The sequence below is a fragment of the Leucoraja erinacea genome, chromosome 8 (assembly GCF_028641065.1).
Source record: "Leucoraja erinacea ecotype New England chromosome 8, Leri_hhj_1, whole genome shotgun sequence".
Classification (NCBI taxonomy): domain Eukaryota; kingdom Metazoa; phylum Chordata; class Chondrichthyes; order Rajiformes; family Rajidae; genus Leucoraja; species Leucoraja erinaceus.
In genome coordinates, this window is record NC_073384.1 from 29837936 (window position 1) to 29857718 (window position 19783).

General features: G+C 43.5%; 1 protein-coding gene across 1 annotated transcript in view; it reads left to right on the plus strand.

Moving 5' to 3' along the window:
- The window catches only part of LOC129699484 (fasciculation and elongation protein zeta-2-like), a 119603-nt gene that overhangs the window by 82440 nt on the left and 17380 nt on the right, over positions 1–19783 (plus strand). The window contains exon 6 of the mRNA XM_055639316.1: positions 7630–7898. Coding sequence (XP_055495291.1) covers positions 7630–7898 — 269 coding nt within the window. The remainder of the gene's footprint in view (positions 1–7629; positions 7899–19783) is intronic.

Below are 19783 nucleotides of genomic sequence, written 5' to 3' on the forward strand. Positions count from 1 at the left end.
AATGTGTATTTGACAAAGTCCTTGGCTGTTAGAACAGATTTTAAATAGAGGAGCTAAGAAAGTAATTGTAATCTTAAATAAAAACTTCTCACTTTCACAAATATTATCTAACGTACATGTTTCTAATCTGCACTGCTGGAGCAGTTTGCTAGGAGCTCAGTGCTAGCTTCAGACAACTAGGCTGTCATTGCTCCTAATGGAGCATATATGCCAATAGACAAAATCCATCCTGGTAAAAAATTCCCCATGTCATAATTAAATGCATTCATATTGATGATGCTCCATAGAAGGACAGGCTATAATGCTTGCCCATTGAAATCAGCTACACATTCTATGTTTTAATATTCCAAAAAAATAAATTCTATCATCAGCTCAATGGTAAATATTTTAAATGTTTCCATAGCATTTTATAATGTAGTTCTCAGACATGTGAGTTAGTACATTCTTGTGGTTGTCGGGAGCAAAGCTGCCATAATTTCCCATTTTTACTTGCTTTGAGAATGTGAACTGGTTTCTTCTTGAAACAGTATTATTAGATAGGGATCTCTATCTAATAAATTATGAACAACATTTTTGATAAGGTGTCATAGGATTTTGACCCATTAACAGTAAAGAAACTGCCATATAAGTCTCAGTCTGTAACTATGGAGCTTCAAAGGTGATTGTGTTTCTATTATACCCTTTCCCTCAGTAGTGTTGTAGTGACAGTAGCAGTGAGAAGAACACATAGCCCAGATGGTGGAGATCCTTGATGATAGATGCTGTGTTCTTGAGGTGAAACTTTATGTAGGATGCTTTTCATGGTAGGGAGGCTGTGCCCATGTTGGACTGCTCACGTTCACCAATCTCTGCAGTCCCTGGATGCAACCAGTCAGGATACTGTCTACACTCATCCTGATATGTAGTATTCAGTGATATGCCAAATCTCTTTAAACATCCTAGATATTAGAGGTGCTGCCGCATCTTCTTCATGATTACATCTATGTGCCAGGAAGCTGTTAACTCTATCCAACCCCTCCAATGAAAACTGGCTTACAGCCTCCTGACTTCCCTTTACTGAAGTTAATGATAAGTCCCTTGGTTTTGTTGATGTTGAGTGAAAGGTGTTGCGGCACCATTCATGCAGGTCTTCTATCTCCTGCACGCGGACCTCCTGTTTTGGCCAACAGCAGAAGGCTTTCGAGTTGTGCTTAGCGGCACGGTCATGGGCATAAAGAGAGCAGAGCAGGAAGCTGAGAACAGAGCCTTGCAATGCACCTTTATTGATGGTCAGTGAGGAGATGTTGTTACTGATCCGCTCTGATTTTGGTCTACCACTAAGGATCCAGTTGCAAACGGAGGCACAAAGGCCAAGGTCTTGGAGTTTGGTAATGATTTTGATGGGGATGAATATGTTGAACACCAATGTGTAGTCTATGTACCGCAGCCTGATATGTGTTTCTTTTATGCAAATAGCCTGAGCAGAGTAGGGAGGCAGCAATTTGCTGTTGACATATTGCTGCAATAGATAATTGATGCGGATCCAGTTCATTTGAGACAGTTGTTGATTCACTCGCATAACTAACCTCTCTAAGCACATTATTGCGGTAGTTGTAACTGCTACCGGATAATTGTCATTGAGGCAGGTCACCATGCTCTACTTGGTAGATAGATGCCCTTTTGATGCAGGTGGGATCCTCAGACTCAGAAGCGAGAGGTTGAAGATATCCTTGAATATTCCAGTCAGTTGTCCACATAAGTCGTTAGCACTCTGCCAACAATGCTCTCCTCCCTTGACCTCAAACTAGATTGTGCCATGGTCAGTGAGGAATTTACATAAATGTGACCTGTGATGCAATTGGTACACAGGGAGAAATGAATAATGAAATCAACAAGGAAGTGAATAATGAAACTTATGGAGCACAATAAGATAGCCAAGGGATGGAAGAAATTAAATATGGAATACTACTTTAAATTTAGTTGTGGGAACAAAACAAATAAATAAAAGTAATAATAGGTCAATTTAACATTCATATCAGAAGGTACTGCTTCTCGAAGAATAATTAACATTTTGAATACGGTTAATCACCCTTAATCTATGCCCTCTAGTTTTAAATTCACCCCTAGCCTGGGAAAAAGAATGACCAGAAACCTTTATACGGTCACCTCCAAAATGTACCCATAAAATAAAAATACTTCTAAATATGAATCTGCAGGGTGATGAAGAATTTTACTTTGATGTATGAGCCAGAAAAGTCTGAGAAAATGAAATTTGGTCATAAAAATCCCTGCTGAAATCATTCTCAGTTCTTTTCCTCGCCCACCACTTCTCCAGCCCACCACCCTTTACCCGCCACATTATTATCACTATAAGCAAAATTACATTAAATTAAAATGATGCAAATCCCACTCTAGATGTGTAGTTTGTGTCTGAAGGATGGATGGCTGCAATTAGATTTCTGTTCAAATGGAATCTTTTTGATTATAATTTTGTTTGGACAGTTGGCTAGCTTCTCATATTTGCATTCCTTAAACTGCTCCTTAATGCCATGAAAACTGAAATACAGTTTTGTTTCAGATGTTGTAAGTATTCTAAACCTAGTTTAGGATTTCATTAAATTGAAATACTTTTAAACAGTTAATTTATCTCAAAGTTCTGCCTCCTAAATATTATTTTAGATCATTTACTAAATATTTGTAGGTATCCCTCGCAGAGATCCCTAAAAATATTCCTGGATAGAATTTTAGAAATTTCTGTCTTAAATGTTTTGTGTATCTTCTGGAGTTTGATATATGGTTTTCTAAATTATCAATGGTTGACTGGCTTGACACCAGCATTTGCTTTTATTCAAAAGACAAGCAAATGAAAACAAAAATGATAACTGATCTTCGCATTCAAATTGGGTAGGGATTGTACAAGATTGCAGTACTTATCAGCACTGAGCACATGGCTCCAAAACCTTTCAATAGATATTATCACAAGTTTTGGTAAGCTTATAATTTCATTACTGCATGAAATGCATTCAAATGTTCTTTAAATGTGCCATTCATTGGCTCTTATTGATAGCTCTTGTCAGAATGAAGTCAAATACAGTTGCTGCATTAGAGTACAATCGGTTATAGTTGTAATTCTATGCTAAAATGCTGTTGCTAGTTTGATGGCAATTTTTCTTGTATTATACCAGAGAAAGCCACTCTTGCGAGAAGAAATATTCATTGGTTATGTTAATTTTAAAAAAACTCTTCCCCATATATTTACGTGAGAAAGCTATATATTTTTTGTTGAGCATTAAAACTGATTGTGGAGTTTCAGTTAGTGCTTCAGTTAATTTTACATTGTATACAGCTAAATGGATTTTAAAACGACCCATTGGTTTTTCACCAGAGCCAACATTTAAGTAAACTTTTATTTGTTGAGATATTTGTTAACTTTCATGCTCATTGGCCTTTTAAAACATTTTCTTTCTAAGTAAATAAGTAAGCCAAGAAATGCCACTTTCATCAAATGCATCAGAAATGTGTGGAACCTTTAACACAGTTAATGGATATAAACAGTGCCAATAATCAATTTTATTCAGCCATTTTATGTGTGGTGTCAGCTTAGCTGGGTATGCATAGTATGTGCCATTTCAGCATATAAAAGAGGGGTCAGTCTGTAGAAAGAAATCTGGACTATGTTACAGATTTTCTTTCAATGGAATGTTGCATTATTTCCCAAGCCAAGAAGCCAAGCTTAGGAAGAAGTGTAAACATATATTTACAAATTAACCTAAAAATAACACACATGCATGCATGAAGAGTTCTGATGGATTTCAAAAATAAAGCTGAGCCCCAGAGTCATGAGAGGAAATAATTTACTTTCTTGGTATCATGTGTCAGGCTTTTCAATTATAAAGGAAAGCAATGTTGTGAACTGTGTGGATGGAAGCATGCAGTAACAAAGATGTTAAGAGGTGAAGTGAATGGGCAAAGATGTAGAATAACTTTATTGATCAAGAAGCCACTTTGAAATGATCCAGGGATCTGAGTTCTGGTTGCACTTGGAGCCACCCAAGGCATTGAATGTCATCTAACAAAGGTGCACAACGTCGTAACGCTGCTGCAGAAAGTTTGAAGAGGTGCTTAGATTCGAAGAGCTGTTGCGCATTTATGCAAAGTTGTGATTTAGTGCTTAGTTCGTTTCACTGTTTGTATGTAACTTCCATCCCATATCTAAAATCTGGGAAGGGAGCTGTGGTTTTTCCATATCTAAAATCTGGGAAGGGAGCTGTGGTTTTATGATGATTGTCAGACATTAATCTTTGACGAAGGAATTGAATTTTTCCTGGTTTCTGCAGCATGTCAGTGGTAGTGAATAATGACTTTCTGGCACATACGCAAAATTTGAAAGTAAATTTCACTTTCTTGGGTATTAATTATGGCAGAAGATTTGCAATGGAAGAATGAAATACAAACAAGGTCTGGTTTGGTTTTAGAATGCATTTTTGCAGCATGATATTGTATTGAAAAGTGTCAGAGCACTTCACATGATGAATGCCTTTTGAAGTTTGGTGACTATTGCACAGTACATCAGAGACAAGAAGGGTAATTTTGGCCCAGGGCTGCCAGATTATTACATCTGCTGCTCTGTGCTACAGCTCTATATTAGGGAGGTTTGACCAAATGCTTTGAATCATTTCACAGACAGATCCTACCCAATCATTTATTCTGAAGCAAATCGGGTATGTTTCTGTCATCACATTAAATGAAAGATTATAAATATAATGCCATTATAACAGATTGTTACAATTGAAATGAGTTACACATGAGCTCCATTCAGAACTTCACAGATGCAGTAAATTTACTATGGATCATAGCGATATATGACTCCAGATTGTTTCATTGCCTACAGTGCCCTCCATAATGTTTGGGACAAAGGCCCATCATTTATTTATATGCCTCTGTACTCCACAATTTGAGATATGTAATAGAAAAAGTGCACATTGTCAGATTTTATTAAAGGCCATTTTTATACATTTTGATTTCACCATGTAGAAATTACAGCTGTGTTTATATGTAGTCTCCCCCCCCCCATGAAACATCAGCCAAACAGGCTTACCAAAATCAACTGTTTGGAACATCATTAAGAAGACAGAGAGCACTGGTGAGCTTACTAACCGTAAAGGGACTGGCAGGCCAAGGAAGACCTCCGCAGCTGATGACAGAAGAATTCTGTCTATAGTAAAGAAATAAAGAAAAATCCCCAAACACAGATCAGAAACACTCTTCAGGAGTCAGGTGTGGATTTGTCAATGACCACTGTCCGCTGAAGACTTCATGAACAGAAACACAGTGGCAATACTGCAAGGTGCAAACCACTGGTTAGCTGCAAAAATAGGATGGCCAGGTTACAGTTTGCCAAGAAGTACTTAAAAGAGCAACCACAGTTCAGGAAAAAGGTCTTGTGGACAGATGAGATGAATATTAACTTATATCAGAGTGATGGCAAGAGCAAAGTATGGAGAAGAGAAGGAACTGCCCAAGATCCAAAACATACCACCTCATCTGTGAAACATGATGGTGAGAGTGTTATGGCCTGGGCATGTATAGCTACTGAAGGTACTGGCTCACTTATCTTAATTGATGATACAATTGCTGATTGTAGTAGCATAATGAATTCTGAAATGTATAGACGCATCCTATCTGCTCAAGTTCAAACAAATGCCTCAGAACTCATTGGCCAGCGGTTCATTCTACATCAAGACAATGATCCGAAACATACTGCTAAAGCAACAAAGGAGTTTTTCAAAGCTAAAAGTTGGTCAATTCTTGAGTGGCCAAGTCAATCACCCGTTCTGAACCCAATTGAGCATGCCTTTTATATGCTGAAGAGAAAAATGAAAGGGACTAGCCCCTAAAACAAGCATAAGCTAAAGATGACTGCAATACAGGCCTGGCAGAGTATCATCATGGAAGACACCCAGCAACTGGTGATGTCCATGATTTGCAGACTTCAAGCAGTCATTGCATGCAAAGGATTTGCAACAAAATACTTAACATGACTTATTTCATTTACATGACATTGCTGTGTCCCAAACATTATGGTGCCCTGAAATGGGGGGGGGGGGGGGGGGGCTATGTATAAACACTGCTGTAATTTCTACATGGTGAAACCAAAATGTCCCAAAATGGCCTTTAATAAAATCTGATAATGTGCACTTTATGCACGTGTGATTTTTTTTTTTTTCTATTACAAATCTCAAATTGTGGAGTACAGAGGCAAATAAATAAATGATGGGTCTTTGTCCCAAACATTATGGAGGGCACTGTATGTACAGCCGTGAGGGAATGGGTAGCACTCTCTCCGAGCCATTCTTCAAACACAACAGTGTTCAATCCCGCTCATCTTAGTTAAAGCCCTGTCCCACGGTACAAGTTCATTCCAAGAGCTCTCCCGAGTTTTAAAAAAAATCAACCTCGTGGTGAGCATGGAGAATGAATGTAGCGGGTACGTTGGAGCTCGGGGACGTTTCTTAGCGGCTTGTAACGCTAACGGCAGGTACTCGAGAAGACTCGCTAACGGCAGGTAAGCACCGGAAGACTCATGAAGATTTTTCAACATGTTGAAAAATGTCCACGAGAGCCCCGAGTACTGACGAGTGGCCATTACCGTAAATCTCAGAGTTCGAATCAGGGCAAACTCGGGAGAGCTCTTGGAATGAACTCATACCGTGGGACAGGGCTTTAAACAACATTTTAACAAAAGCAGAGTTAACACAAACATTGTGAGAGTTTTGCGTGATTGCTTAAAACAATGTGCAAACTTCTATATTTAATCGATGAATAGCATTTTTTTTTTCATCCATTACTAAATTGTGTTGTTTAAGATATCAAGGCCTAAGATTTTCCAACCATTTTCAGAGAATGGGCAGAGAAACTATGTTGGCTTTTAATCACCTTGAACCTTTTTAAAGGCATAGGCAATTGAGTTAGTACTTAAGATTTAGCAGAAAGGAAGATAAGGAGTTTTTGATGATAGACATTGTGATGATTCATATGAGTTGAATAAAGAAAGGATGTCTTCAGTTATACTTAATACAGAAATAATGAATGGCACCCTTGAAGCACAATTTTGTGTCGCCAGGAAAAGGATGAGAAAGACATAGCATGCATCTTCTGTTGTTTGAAAAGGTTCAATCATTTGTGAACAGCTGGGAAAGTGAGCTGCGAATTGTGAAGTTGAAATGAAATGAAATAATACTGCACAGGGAAATTGAGGATGTGCATTTTGCTTGTGTAGCGATATGATTTGTAACTGTTATAGACATTTTGTGGACGCAGAGGATAAATATCATTTTATTTTGTAGTAAATGTCTGTGCTGTGTGTGTGGCTGGCCAATTAATTGAAAATCATCTGATAAGCATGTTCTGAGAAAATTGAGTTTATATTTAAATAAGTTTGCCAAAGAAAATTTGAATCTTTTCCTTGCTTTCAGTTGTGATTGCGACAATTTATTTTCCCAGCAAATGATTTGGGTAATACAGAAACAGATTTGTCATTTATTGATACACAAAATGTTAATATATTAGATTTCAGAAACTGTCAGCAAATGTCTTGTTTATAGCACATTCCATTTGATCCGTCAGCTGTTCTGATCAACATATTTTCAGGTGTGAAGCGATTGCCGATGGCTGAATTAAACGAACTTTTGGAGGAAATTGAGACTGCAATAAAAGACTTTTCAGAGGAGTTGATCCAACAGCTAGCCTTGCGTGATGAGCTTGAGTTTGAAAAGGAGGTGAAAAACAGCTTTATCTCCATCCTTATCGAGGTTCAAAACAAACAGAAAGAACACAAGGAAACAATGAAGAAAAAAAAGAAACAGAAGAATGGAAGCCCACAAAATGGAAAGCAAGAGAAAAGCCATATGCCAGGAACGGTGAGTAATGCCGAGATTAGTGGAGGAATAAATTTAGCATTGTCATAATTTTAAAAAAAAATTTGACCCAACAATTTTTTTTAATGCTATCCTTAAAATGCTATCCTTATTTAATTTGTTAGTGGAATAATTGTTATTGAGGAGCAAATTTACAGAGGTTTGATTTATCAATCTGCATTATGGAAAGCATGGCTATATTGTAGCATCTTGTGGAACGTTATCCAGACAGAACTGTTCCTGCAGATGGGGATATGGGCGGAGGAGGGGGGGGGGAGTCTTAATTTAAAATTTCATGGCTGTAAAAGTGATCTAGTCCCAGGAGAATTTGTGCTGTCCTATTATTTGACTGCAGGCTGTCAGAGATGCACTTTAAAATATTGCTTCCAACTGATTAATAATGAGAGCAGGTGTTTGAAATATAACCGAGTATTTTTGATCTTGGTTTTATCCAGTATTCTTATTGCTTCAGCTCCCATTTAATATTGCAGCACAATTAACTTTTAGAATGTACAGCTCCCACATATCATTTGCGTCAAGAAAGGTCTCAACCCGAAATGTCACCCATTACTTCTCTCCAGAGATGCTGCCTGTCCTGCTGAGTTACTCCAGCTTTTTGTGTCTATCTTCGGTTTAAACCAGCATCTGCAGTTCCTTCTTACACATATCATTTGCGTCGCCAGATTCATTCCCTTTAATGTTCTGAACAACCTAGGTCAACAGCTAGGGAAATTAAAATTTATATGCAGGACCAGAGCTCGAATCAAATGTTTTTCTTTACATTCAGGGAATGCACAATTACTTCTTGGTGATGCCATGCCACATAGTACTACTGCTGCAAGTGTGCTGAATTCTCCCTATTTACACTGCATGACGATTAAGTTTACTATGAATAGGCTTATTCATCCTGATAATTATAACAACTAATTTTCTTGCATGTTATTATATAGTTAACATTACAATATCTGCACAGGCTTTTTGTTACAACTTCATTGAAGACTAACTGGAAAACCAACACCAAATTTCTCCCACTAAGCCAATTCAGTGGATTAACACGTCAAAGGAATTAGCACAATATGCTGGAGAAACTGGAAGGTTTATTTTGTAAGAGGAGGGATAATTTCACAACAGTGAAGCTGTGCATTTGAACATTGCTACATCGCTACACCACAGTGATAGTTAAGGGATTATCCTAGGGTTCTTTCCGATCTTACCAGTGAAAAAGCTTTTAAATCGAATTGTAATTATGTCTTGTAGCTGCACTTACTAAAGAGATATTTAAATTAATATTTTAGACAGTGAATTCCATTATCTAATTTCCTCGAGATGCATTGTCCCAGTCAGATATTTCTGTCTGGTTTGGCCATCAAAAATGACTGATCAATGGCAGCATTTTTGCCCATTAACATTAAATTTCACATAGTTTCCCTCTTCTTTGTTATTAAAGATACAGTGCCCTCCATAATGTTTTGGACAAAGACCCATCATTTATTTATTTGCCTCTACTCCACAATTTGAGATTTGTAATAGAAAAAATCACATGTGGTTATAGACCTTCAGCCCAGAGACATTAGGTTAGATGAACTGGGTACCAATGTCTGACTATGGGAGTGTGTAGGGGGTCAACTGAAATGAACGGAATTGGGAGTCTGCCGGGTACCACCCACTGCGTGTAGACCTGGGGGACCCCCAAGAGACCAAAAAATGGGTGCTAAATAGATGAGTGAGGTACCACTTAAATCCACTACCATGGTGTGCTCACTGCCACGCCTATATCGGCCATGATCACATTGAATTGCGGTGCTGGCTCGAAGGGCCGAATGGCCTACTCCTGCACCTATTGTCTATATCACCAACACAAACGGCAGATATTTTTCCCGCTGCAAAAGGCCCGCCAGACCCCCCACAAAGGGCCTAAAAAATGGGCTAGCATATAGATGAGCAAGGTACCACTCAAAAATAATGCCAAATGAACAAGTTGAGTTCATAGAGTACAAAATGGGTTACCCCAAACAAATAGTCCTCTGCACTACAGGTACCAGACACCCCAAAAATGGACACCCTAGACCCTGCTGACCAACTAGGCTAGCCTAGATATTGTGGGTACCAGCTAAAACCAAGTTTAAATGATTTATCACACCTTGGGGATATAAAATGATCTATGTCAGAACAATTATCCACTGCCTTGGATCTACCAGACCCCCTAAATAGACCCTTGGGCCCATCTAGGCTAGCCTAGATATTAAAGGTACCAGCTAAAACCAGGTTTAGATGATCAATCACAGCCTAGGAAATACAAAATCACCCATGCCAGATTAATAATCCATTGCCTTGGTCCTACCAGACTCCCCAAATAGTCCCTTAATCGCCAACTGGGGGAGGGTTCTGATAGGCACAAAGCAGCAGATAATTGCTCTGGCATCTGTAATTTTGTATTCCCCAAGATGTGATAGATCATTTAAAGCAAATATTTAGCCCAATGGCAAACATGGTTCAAAATTGACATTTTGGTCCCAAGCTCATTTTCAGAATGGCAGGCAGTGGCGAGTGGAGTGCCGCAAGGCTCGGTGTTGGGGCCGCAACTGTTTACCATATATATTAATGATTTGTAAGAGGGAATTAGGAGCAACACTAGTAAGTTTGCGGATGACACAAAGCTGGGTGGCAGTGTGAACTGTGAAGAGGATGTTAGGAGATTGCAGGGTGACCTGGACAGGTTGAGTGTGTGGGCAGATGCATGGCAGATGCAGTATAATATAGATAAATGTGAGGTTATCCACTTTGGTGGCAAAAACAAGGGGGCAGATTATTATTTCAATGGGGTTAGGTTAGGTAAGGGGGAGGTGCAGCGAGACATGGGCGTCCTTGTACACCGGTCACTGAAAGTTGGCGTACAGGTACAGCAGGCAGTGAAGAAAGCTATTTGAATGTTGACCTTCATAACAAGAGGATTTCAGTATCGGAGTAAAGAGGTTCTTCTGCAGTTGTATAGGGCTCTGGTGAGACCACATCTAGAGTATTGTGTACAGTTTTTGTCTCCTAATTTGGTGAAGGACATCCTTGAGGGGTATCTTATAGAAACATAAAATTATAAAAGGACTGGACAAGCTAGATGCAGGAAAAATGTTCCCCATGTTGGGCGAGTCCCGAACCAGGGGCCACACACAATCTTAGAATAAAGGGGAGGTCATTTAAGACTGAGGTGAGAAAAAAAACTTTTTCACCCAGAGAGTTGTGAATTTATAGAATTCCCTGCCACAGAGGGCAGTGGAGGCCAAGTCACTGGATGGATTTCAGAGAGAGTAATGCCTCTGTCCCACTTTAAAATCTGAACGGAAACCTCTGGAGACTTTGCGCCCCACCCAAGTTTCCGTGCGGTTCCTGGAGGTTGCAGGTAGTGGAAGCAGGTAGGGAGACTGACAAAAACCTCAGGGAACCGCACGGAAACCTTGGGTGGGGCGCAAAGTCTCCAGAGGTTTCCGTTCAGGTTTCCCAAGTGGAACAGGGGCCATTAGATAGAGCTCTAGGGGTTAGTGGAGTCGAGGGATATGGGGAGAAGGCATGCACGGGTTATTGATAGGGGACGATCAGCCATGATCACAATGAATGGCGGTGCTGGCTCGAAGGGTCGAATGGCCTCCTCCTGCACCTATTCTCTGTTTTCTATGTTTCTATGTATATGGCCCATTGTATTTTTCAAGTTTATTATTAATATACTTGTGTAAAGAATGATTCATTAAAGAGTAACAGACTAAAGTTTAACCCTACCCCTAAGGAAATTTTCTTTTGTTATGTTACATAGTTACATTAAACCTTTCAACCTTTAAATTCAGAAGATATTAACTCCAAATTGTGTAACATATTCTGTACTTCAATATGTTTACCTGAGAATAATTCTGAAAAGAAAACTGGGTCTACCGTTACTCAGTTCTTAGATATGGCCATTTCAAGACAAACAGTATGCACCATAAGCAGTCTGAAGTCATTAGCAAAATTGGCAAAAAGTGAACAGCTGGGACATTTTTTGCAATGAGAAAAAAATTAGCTTGATAACTGTTTCTAAGTTTTATATATGTTTTAATATAGATGATATGATCTTCACAACCATGTGGAAAATTTAGTGGGTTGTGCATCGAGATGTTAAGAAAAATCACAAATATGCCCCAAAATGCTCATTTTTGCATTTATTTCTAGCTCATTGCGTGCTATGATTTCCCGGTAGCGTAATGAAATGGTAAATCATCATTACAGTTTACAGGACCCTCCATGTACATTGTCTTACTACTAGTACTAGCTAGGTTTGGTAATTTGCCCAGGATAATATTAGCCTAAACTGTACTAAAAAGCTTTTAATGGGAGAGCAATGTGGACCAAAAATACTCTCCTTCAAAGCATGTTCCCCCATTTGAATGTAGCCAACTTTAAAAACCTAGGTCATCAAAGTATTTTTTTATTAGTTTGGTTCGGGGTGGTAAACCTAACAAACATAAATAACAAATCATCAGTTTATGAATCACTAAAAAATTAACATTATTGTAGCAATTATCTTCTTGTCCTGTGATACAAGGTAAGTAAATATTGCAAATGTTCCACTGTGGTGGTCCTTGGATATTAGGCACTCCTTGCGTCATCCCCCTCGGCACTTGTGGGACAGTGATAAGGGACTGCCCATTGGTTTCCGGTTACTGCTTGGGGGTGGATCTGAGAATTTGTCATGCCTTCATTAAAGGACTTTTGAACCTGTCTGGTGTCTAGCCTTTTTCTGACCTCGTCCAGGGCACTACATTGGTGATCCCGACGTTCATCACGCATCGTGATGGACCAGACCCTCCACGCCGTCACGCTGAAGCTCCTGACTTTGTGGACCGAAGAGCCTGATATCTGGTTCCAGCAGTTTGCTCTGTGGGGAGTGACGGTGGATGATACCAAGTACTATTACGTCGTCGGCACTTGACCAGGCGACTGCGAGGCGAGTAAAACCTTACCTCCGCGCCCCCCCCCCCCCCCCCCCCGGCAGCTAATAAATATGCGGGCCTCAAGGCCCTGCTCATCAGGAGGTTTGGCCGTAGCGAGTCTGAGCGGGAAGCTCAGATTCTGTGTATGGACGGCCTCGGTGACTGCCGGCCGTCGGCCCTCCTGGAGGACATGCTTTCCCTTATGGGCGACCATGAGCCCTGTTTTTAATTTAAACATGCCTACCACCAGCAGCTCCCGCCCGATCCCTTTACCGACACGCAGGCACTGGCCGACCGTGCCGTCCAGCTGTGGATGTCCCGTCAGCAGGACCTGGAAGCGCTGACTGTCCTTCCCGTGGCATCACGAAACGCAGAGCAGGTCGGGCGCTATCGACCGCGTCTTGGCCGCTTTTGGACAACCTCCGTGGGAAATCCGGCCGCCATCGAGCATTCCAGCGCAGGCACGTCGCTCCAGCACGGCCTGCCTGCATTTCCCTCCGACACCTGCAGAGGTCGCAGGTGGTCAGCCCTGCCAGCATCACCTCCTATACCACCAGACGCCAGCAGAGGGGGCTGGTGCTATAATCACCGCCGCTGGGAAGCTGCAGCCAGGCAATGTCGCCCGCCCTGTGCGTTCCCGGGAAACGCAGGGGCCTGTCGTCAGTGATTCCTTCGGCGGCCGGCCATATTAATCGCCTCTTCGCCTGGGATCGACGCACTGGGGGTCGGTTCCTCGTGGACACCGGGGCGGAGGTGAGTGCGCTGCCTCCGACCATCGCTGACATCCATACAGGCAAACGCGGCCCCCTCCTCACTGCGGCAAAAGGGAGCCCTATTCGTACTTACGGAGTCCGCACCATCTCCCTCAACTTCGGTCATAGCTGCTTTTCCTGGGAGTTATCGCCGATGTTTCCCAGCCGCTGCTGGGCGCTGACTTCCTTCGAGCGCATTCAATCTTCATGAATGTCAAATGGCAGTGCCTGGTGCACTCCATCACGCTGGAGCCGGTCTCCCTCGGCTTTGGTTATCTGGTTGCACACCCTGATGGCCCCCTGTTGTCCGTGGATGCGACTTTCGCGCGCATCCTAGCGGATTTCCCAGACATCCTTGAACCCCACCTCCGCTCCTCTGCCCCCAAGCACGGGGTGGAGCACCACATTCTGACTACCGGCCGGCCAAGCTCCGTCTAACTCGGCAGGAGTTCCGCCAAATGGGCATTGTGCATCCCTCCAATAGCCCATGGGCGTCTCTGCTCAACATGGTCTCCAAGGCAGGTGGCGGCTGGCGCCCGTGTGGGGATTACTGTCGCCTGACTGATGCGACCATCACCAACAGGTACCCGGTCCCGCACATACAGGACTTCAATGCCCACCTGGCCAGAGCATCGGTGTTCTCCAAGGTGGACCTCGTGCACGCGTACAACCAGATTACGGTCCACCCGGACGATATTCCTAAAACAGCAATTATTGCGCCGTTTGGACGGTTTGAATTTTTGCGGATGCCGTTCGGGTTGAAGTACGTCGCACAGACCTTAGAGCGGCTTATGGATTGTGTGCGCCATGGACTTTGTATTCGTCTACTTGGATGACGCACTCGTAGCCAGCCGCTCGCGGGAGGAGCACTGCATCCACTTCCGCCAGCTGTGTCAGCGCCTCAGCGATTACGGGTTGGCTATAAACTCGTCCAAGTACCGTTTCGGGGTGACGGCCATCGACTTCCTCGGCTACCACGTAACTCCACAAGGTGTGGTGCCCTTGCCAGCTAGGGTGGACTCTGTCCGCCAGTTTCCCCATCCGACCACAGTTAAGGGTCTACAGGAATTCGTGGGGACGGTCGCATTTTATCACCGCTTCTTGCAGGTGGTAGCCGGAATCATGCGCCCGCTTTGCCACCTATTCACTGGTCATCGCAAGGAGGTTCAGTGGTCCGACGAAGCGATAGCGGCATTCGAGAATGATAAGGAGGCGCTGGCTGGGGCCACGATGCTCGTCCACCCACGGGAGGATGCCCCGATCGCTCTGATGGTCGACACTTCTGAGGTGGCGGTCGGGGCAGTGGTGGAGCAGCTCGTTGACGGGTGCTGGCGGCCACTGGCCTTCTTCAGTTGGCACCTCAGCGGTGCTCAGCGCCGTTACAGCGCTTTCGACCGTGAGCTCCTCGCCCTGTACCTCGCTGTATGCCACTTTCGGTACTTCCTGGAGGCCTTTTACTGCCTTCACGGATCACAAGCCGCTAACTTTCGCGTTTGCCAAGGTTTCAGACCTGCGGTCTGTGCGGCAGCAGAGGCAGTTGGCTTACGTGTCGGAGTGCACCACCTCAATGGCGGGCAAGTGGAGGGCTGATGCCTTATCGCGACCCGCGGTCCACTCCGTTCTCCAGGTGGCCAAGGGTATTGATTATTCCACCCTGGCAGCCGCACAGATGGAATGGCGGCATCGGGCTTGCAGTTGGAGGACGTTGTCTGTGGTCCTGGAGGCGCAAAATTGCTGTGCAATGTCTCCACTGGACTTCCGCGACCTATCGTCCCCGTCACCTCGACGGCGGCGCAGGGTGTTCGAGTTGTTCCACGGGCTTGCCCATCCCTCCATCCGTGCGACATAGCCTCCCGCTTCATATGGCACGGGCTGCGCAAGCAGGTTGGACGTTGGGCAAGCACCTGCATCAGGTGCCAGACCGCGAAGGTGCAGCGACATGTGCGTGCGCCGTTGCAAGGGTTCGCCATCCCTCGGCAGTGGTTCGACCACATTCACATGGACATTGTGGGGCCGCTGCCGCCGTCTCATGGAGCGGTTTCACCACCAGTTCAAGGCTGCCCTAAAGGCACGGCTCCATGATCCGGACTGGGTGGACGCCCTGCCGTGGGTTTTGCTGGCGATCCGCACCGCACCCAAAGAGGACTTGACCTCCTCCTCCGCCGAGTTGGTGTAAGTGGGGCCCCGTTGATGGTGCCCGGGGAGTTCATCCCAGCTGGCACGGGTCCAGGTGGAGCAGCCTTCGGATGCCTGCAACGTCTTCGGCAGACGGGGGGCACTGGTGCCGGTGCCGATGCCCACGTCTCATCATGGGTCCTACTGTCCACACGTTCCCTCTCCTCTGGAGGACTGCCAGTTCGTCTTCCTGCGCAGGGATGCTCATCGTACGAGGGTTCCTTCCAGGTGCTGGAACATGGCTCGTCCACATTCGTCCTGGACATGGGTCGCCATGAGACCGTTTCGGTTGTGTTGCTGAAGCCGGCGCATGTTGACATTGATCGGCCGCTGCTGGTCTAGGGTACCTCCCCCAGTGGCTACTCCGTCCCCTGCACCTGTTGGTCGGTTGCCGGTTCCTGTGCCGGGCTTGGTGCACACCCGGGCTGGTCGCCACGTGTGCCCTCCTGTCCGTTTCGTGCCTCCGGTTCTTGGGGGGAGTCCCGTGGCAGTTCCTGGATATTAGACCACTCCTTGGCTCATCCCCCTCGGCACTTGAGGGACAGGGACGGGGGACTGCCCATTGGTTTCCGGTTACTGCTCGGGGGTGGATCTGAGAGTTTGTCATGCCTTCATTAAAGGACTTGAACCTGCTTGGCGTCTAGCCTTTCTCTGTCCTCGTCCAGGCCACTACACCACTGTGATATATGGTAAGTATTGCAAATGCTTCAAAATTCATACTTACAATTTTAAACACAAGACTGAATGTAATGAATCTAAAGTACAGAACAAGTATCTTCAAACTATTTGCTGACCATGCCACAGATAAAGCATCCTATAATGGCACAAATTGGGCCTGACAATAAACAACATTATTGAGTTTAATATTTTAAGCATACACTCACTGCATCACTACTTATATTGCAATTATGTCCATACTATAGGATGTCTGCTACGGCTTTCCGTAGTTTTTCTTAAAGACGGGAGATGACTCTTACAGCTTACAGCTTATCAAATTAAAGTCCATCCCTATTTAAGATAAATCACCATCATATAACATAATATTCCAGCTTAAATTGTACAGGCTTATATAGCATAGTTTGTTGCACAAATTACACACGGCTTTTATATGCACTTGCTGATACTTGATCCTAACCACATATCAGTCATTGTACCTCTCTGCAGGCCATGTGCTCTGGGCATGGTATTGCCCCATAGCATTGGTTTTAACGTAAATTATCAACTGAACATTATAACTGAATCATGCATGATATCCCTGCATTATAATAGCAAACTATAATTATGTAGCAAAGTAAAACAACTTACCTCAAACAGCCGTAAACAGTAATTCTTTACTGCAAAAACTTCCATCCAATCCGATGTTGATGTATTGTTTGGCTGCAGCTAAGGAGAGCTTGTCACTGCATTCAGCCAAATGGCCAAATATATAGAAAGCCAAATAGTACACTCCAACAGTTTATACGTACTATTAGCCTCTTGTCCCTCTTTTCTCATTGAAATGGGTTGTTGTGGAAATGGCCAATAATGTGGTTAATTTTTTGACATGTCACTTTATATTCACTAGCCAAAGCTTGTGGTTGATCAGCCATGATCATATTGAATGGCGGTGCAGGCTCGAAGGGCCGAATGGCCTACTCCTGCACCTAATTTCTATGTTTCTATATAAACCTGGTTCAGCTCATATCTTTAATACCTAGACTAGCCTACTTGAGCCCAAGGACTTATTAGGGGGAGAGGGGGGGGGGGGTCTGGCAATGGGTTATCATTCAGGAATGGATCATATTGTATTTCCTGGGCTGTAATTGATCATGTAAACCTGATTTTAGCTGGTACCTTTAATATATTGGCCCAAGAGTCCATTTAGGGTGTCTGGTAGGCCCAATGCAGCAGATAATTGTTCTGTAAAAGGTCAATTTATATTCCCCAAGTTGTGGTAGATCATTTAAACTTGGTTTCAACTGGTACCCACAATATCTAGGCTAGCCTAGTTGGACAGCAGGGTCTAGGGTGTCCATTTTTGGGGCGTCTGGTACCTGTAGTGCAGCGGACTATTTGTTTGGCGTAAACCATTTTGTATTCTATGAACTCAGCTTGTTCATTTGGCATTATTTCTGAATGGTACCTTGCTCGTCTATATGCAAGCCCATTTTTTAGGCCCTTTGTGGGAGGTCTAGCAGGCCTTTTGCAGCGGGAAAAATATCTGCCGTTTGTGTTGTTGATATAGGCATGGCGGTGAGCACACCATGGTAGTGGATTTAAGTGGTACCTCATTCATCTATTTAGTACCCATTTTTTGGTCCCTTTGGGGGGTCCCCCAGGTCTACTCGCAGTGGGTGGTACCCGGCAGACTCCCAATTCCGTTCATTTCAGGTGACCCCCTACACACTCCCATAGTCAGACATTGGTATCTAGTTCATCTAACCTAATGTCTCTGGGCTGAATGTCTATTAAAGTGCACGTTGTCATATTTTAATAAAGGCCATTTTTATACATATTGGTTGCACCATGTTGAAATTACAGCAGTGTTTATACATAGTCCCCCCATTTCAGGGCACCATAATGTTTGGGACACACGACTTCACAGGCATTTGTAATTGCACAGGTGCTCATTAATTGCCTCCTTAATGCCGGTATAAGAGAGCTCTCAGCACCGAATCTTTCCTCTGGTCTTTCCATCACCTTTGGAAACTTTTATTGCTGTTTATCAACATGAAGCCCAAAATTGTGCAAATGAAAGTAAAAGAAGCCACTATGAGACTGAGAACAAGAATAAAACTGTTAGAGACATCAGCCAAACCTTAGGCTTACCAAAATCAACTGTTTGGAACATCATTAAGAAGAAAGAGAGCGCTGGTGAGCTTACTAATCGCAACGGGACTGGCAGGCCAAGGAAAACCTCCACAGCTGATGACAGAAAAATTCTCTCTATAATAAAGAAAAATCCCCAAACACCTGTCCGACAGATCAGAAACACTCTTCGGGAGTCAGGCGTGGATTTGTCAATGACTACTGTCAACTGAAGACTTCATGAACAGAAATACAGAGGCTACACTATAAGATGCAAACCACTGGTTAGCAGCAAAAATAGGATGGCCAGGTTACAGTTTGCCAAGAAGTACTTAAAAGAGCAACCACAGTTCTGGAAAAAGGTCTTGTGGACAGATGAGACGAAGATGAACTATTATCAGAGTGATGGCAAGAGCAAAGTATGGAGGAGAGAAGGAACTGCCCACGATCCAAAGCATATCACCTCGTTTAAGTTCCTTGGATCTTAAGTTTTTAGAACTTGAGCCTTTTAAGTTCCTTTGAACCATCAACTCCCAAGAACCTGAAATGGGGGGCCACCATCGACTCCACAGTCAAAAAGGCCCAACAGAAGATGTACTTCCTGCGGCAGCTAAGGAAACACAATCTGCCACAGGCAATGATGGTTCAATTCTATACTGCCATCGTAGAGTCTGTCCTCACCTTCACCATCATGGTCTGGTTTGGCTCGGCCACCAAGCATGACATCTGGAGGCTGCAGCGTATCATTTGATCAGCTGAGAAGGTTGTTGGTTGCAACCTCCCCCCCCATTGACGAACTGTACACTGCAAGGGCCAGGAAGCGAGCGGGTAAAATCATCTCTGACCCCTCTCACCCTGGCCACAAACTCTTTGAATTACTTCCCTCTGGAAGGCGACTCCGGATTGTCAAAGCCGCCACAGCCAGACATAAAAACAGCTTTTTTCCATGAGTAGTAGCTCAACTCAATAACCAAAGGTCTGTAGCCTCATTTTGCGCTGGTATTTTATTTCATTCGCATGTTTAAACTGTAATGTTTTATTATTAATATTTAATGTTTTATGTGTCATATTTAATTGTTACTGCATATCTTGTTACTTGCGAGCGGAGTACCAATGCAAATTCCTTGTATATGTACATACAAGACCAATAAACTTAGTCATTCATTCATTAATTCATCTGTGAAACATGGTGGTGGGAGTGTTATGGTCTGGGCATGTA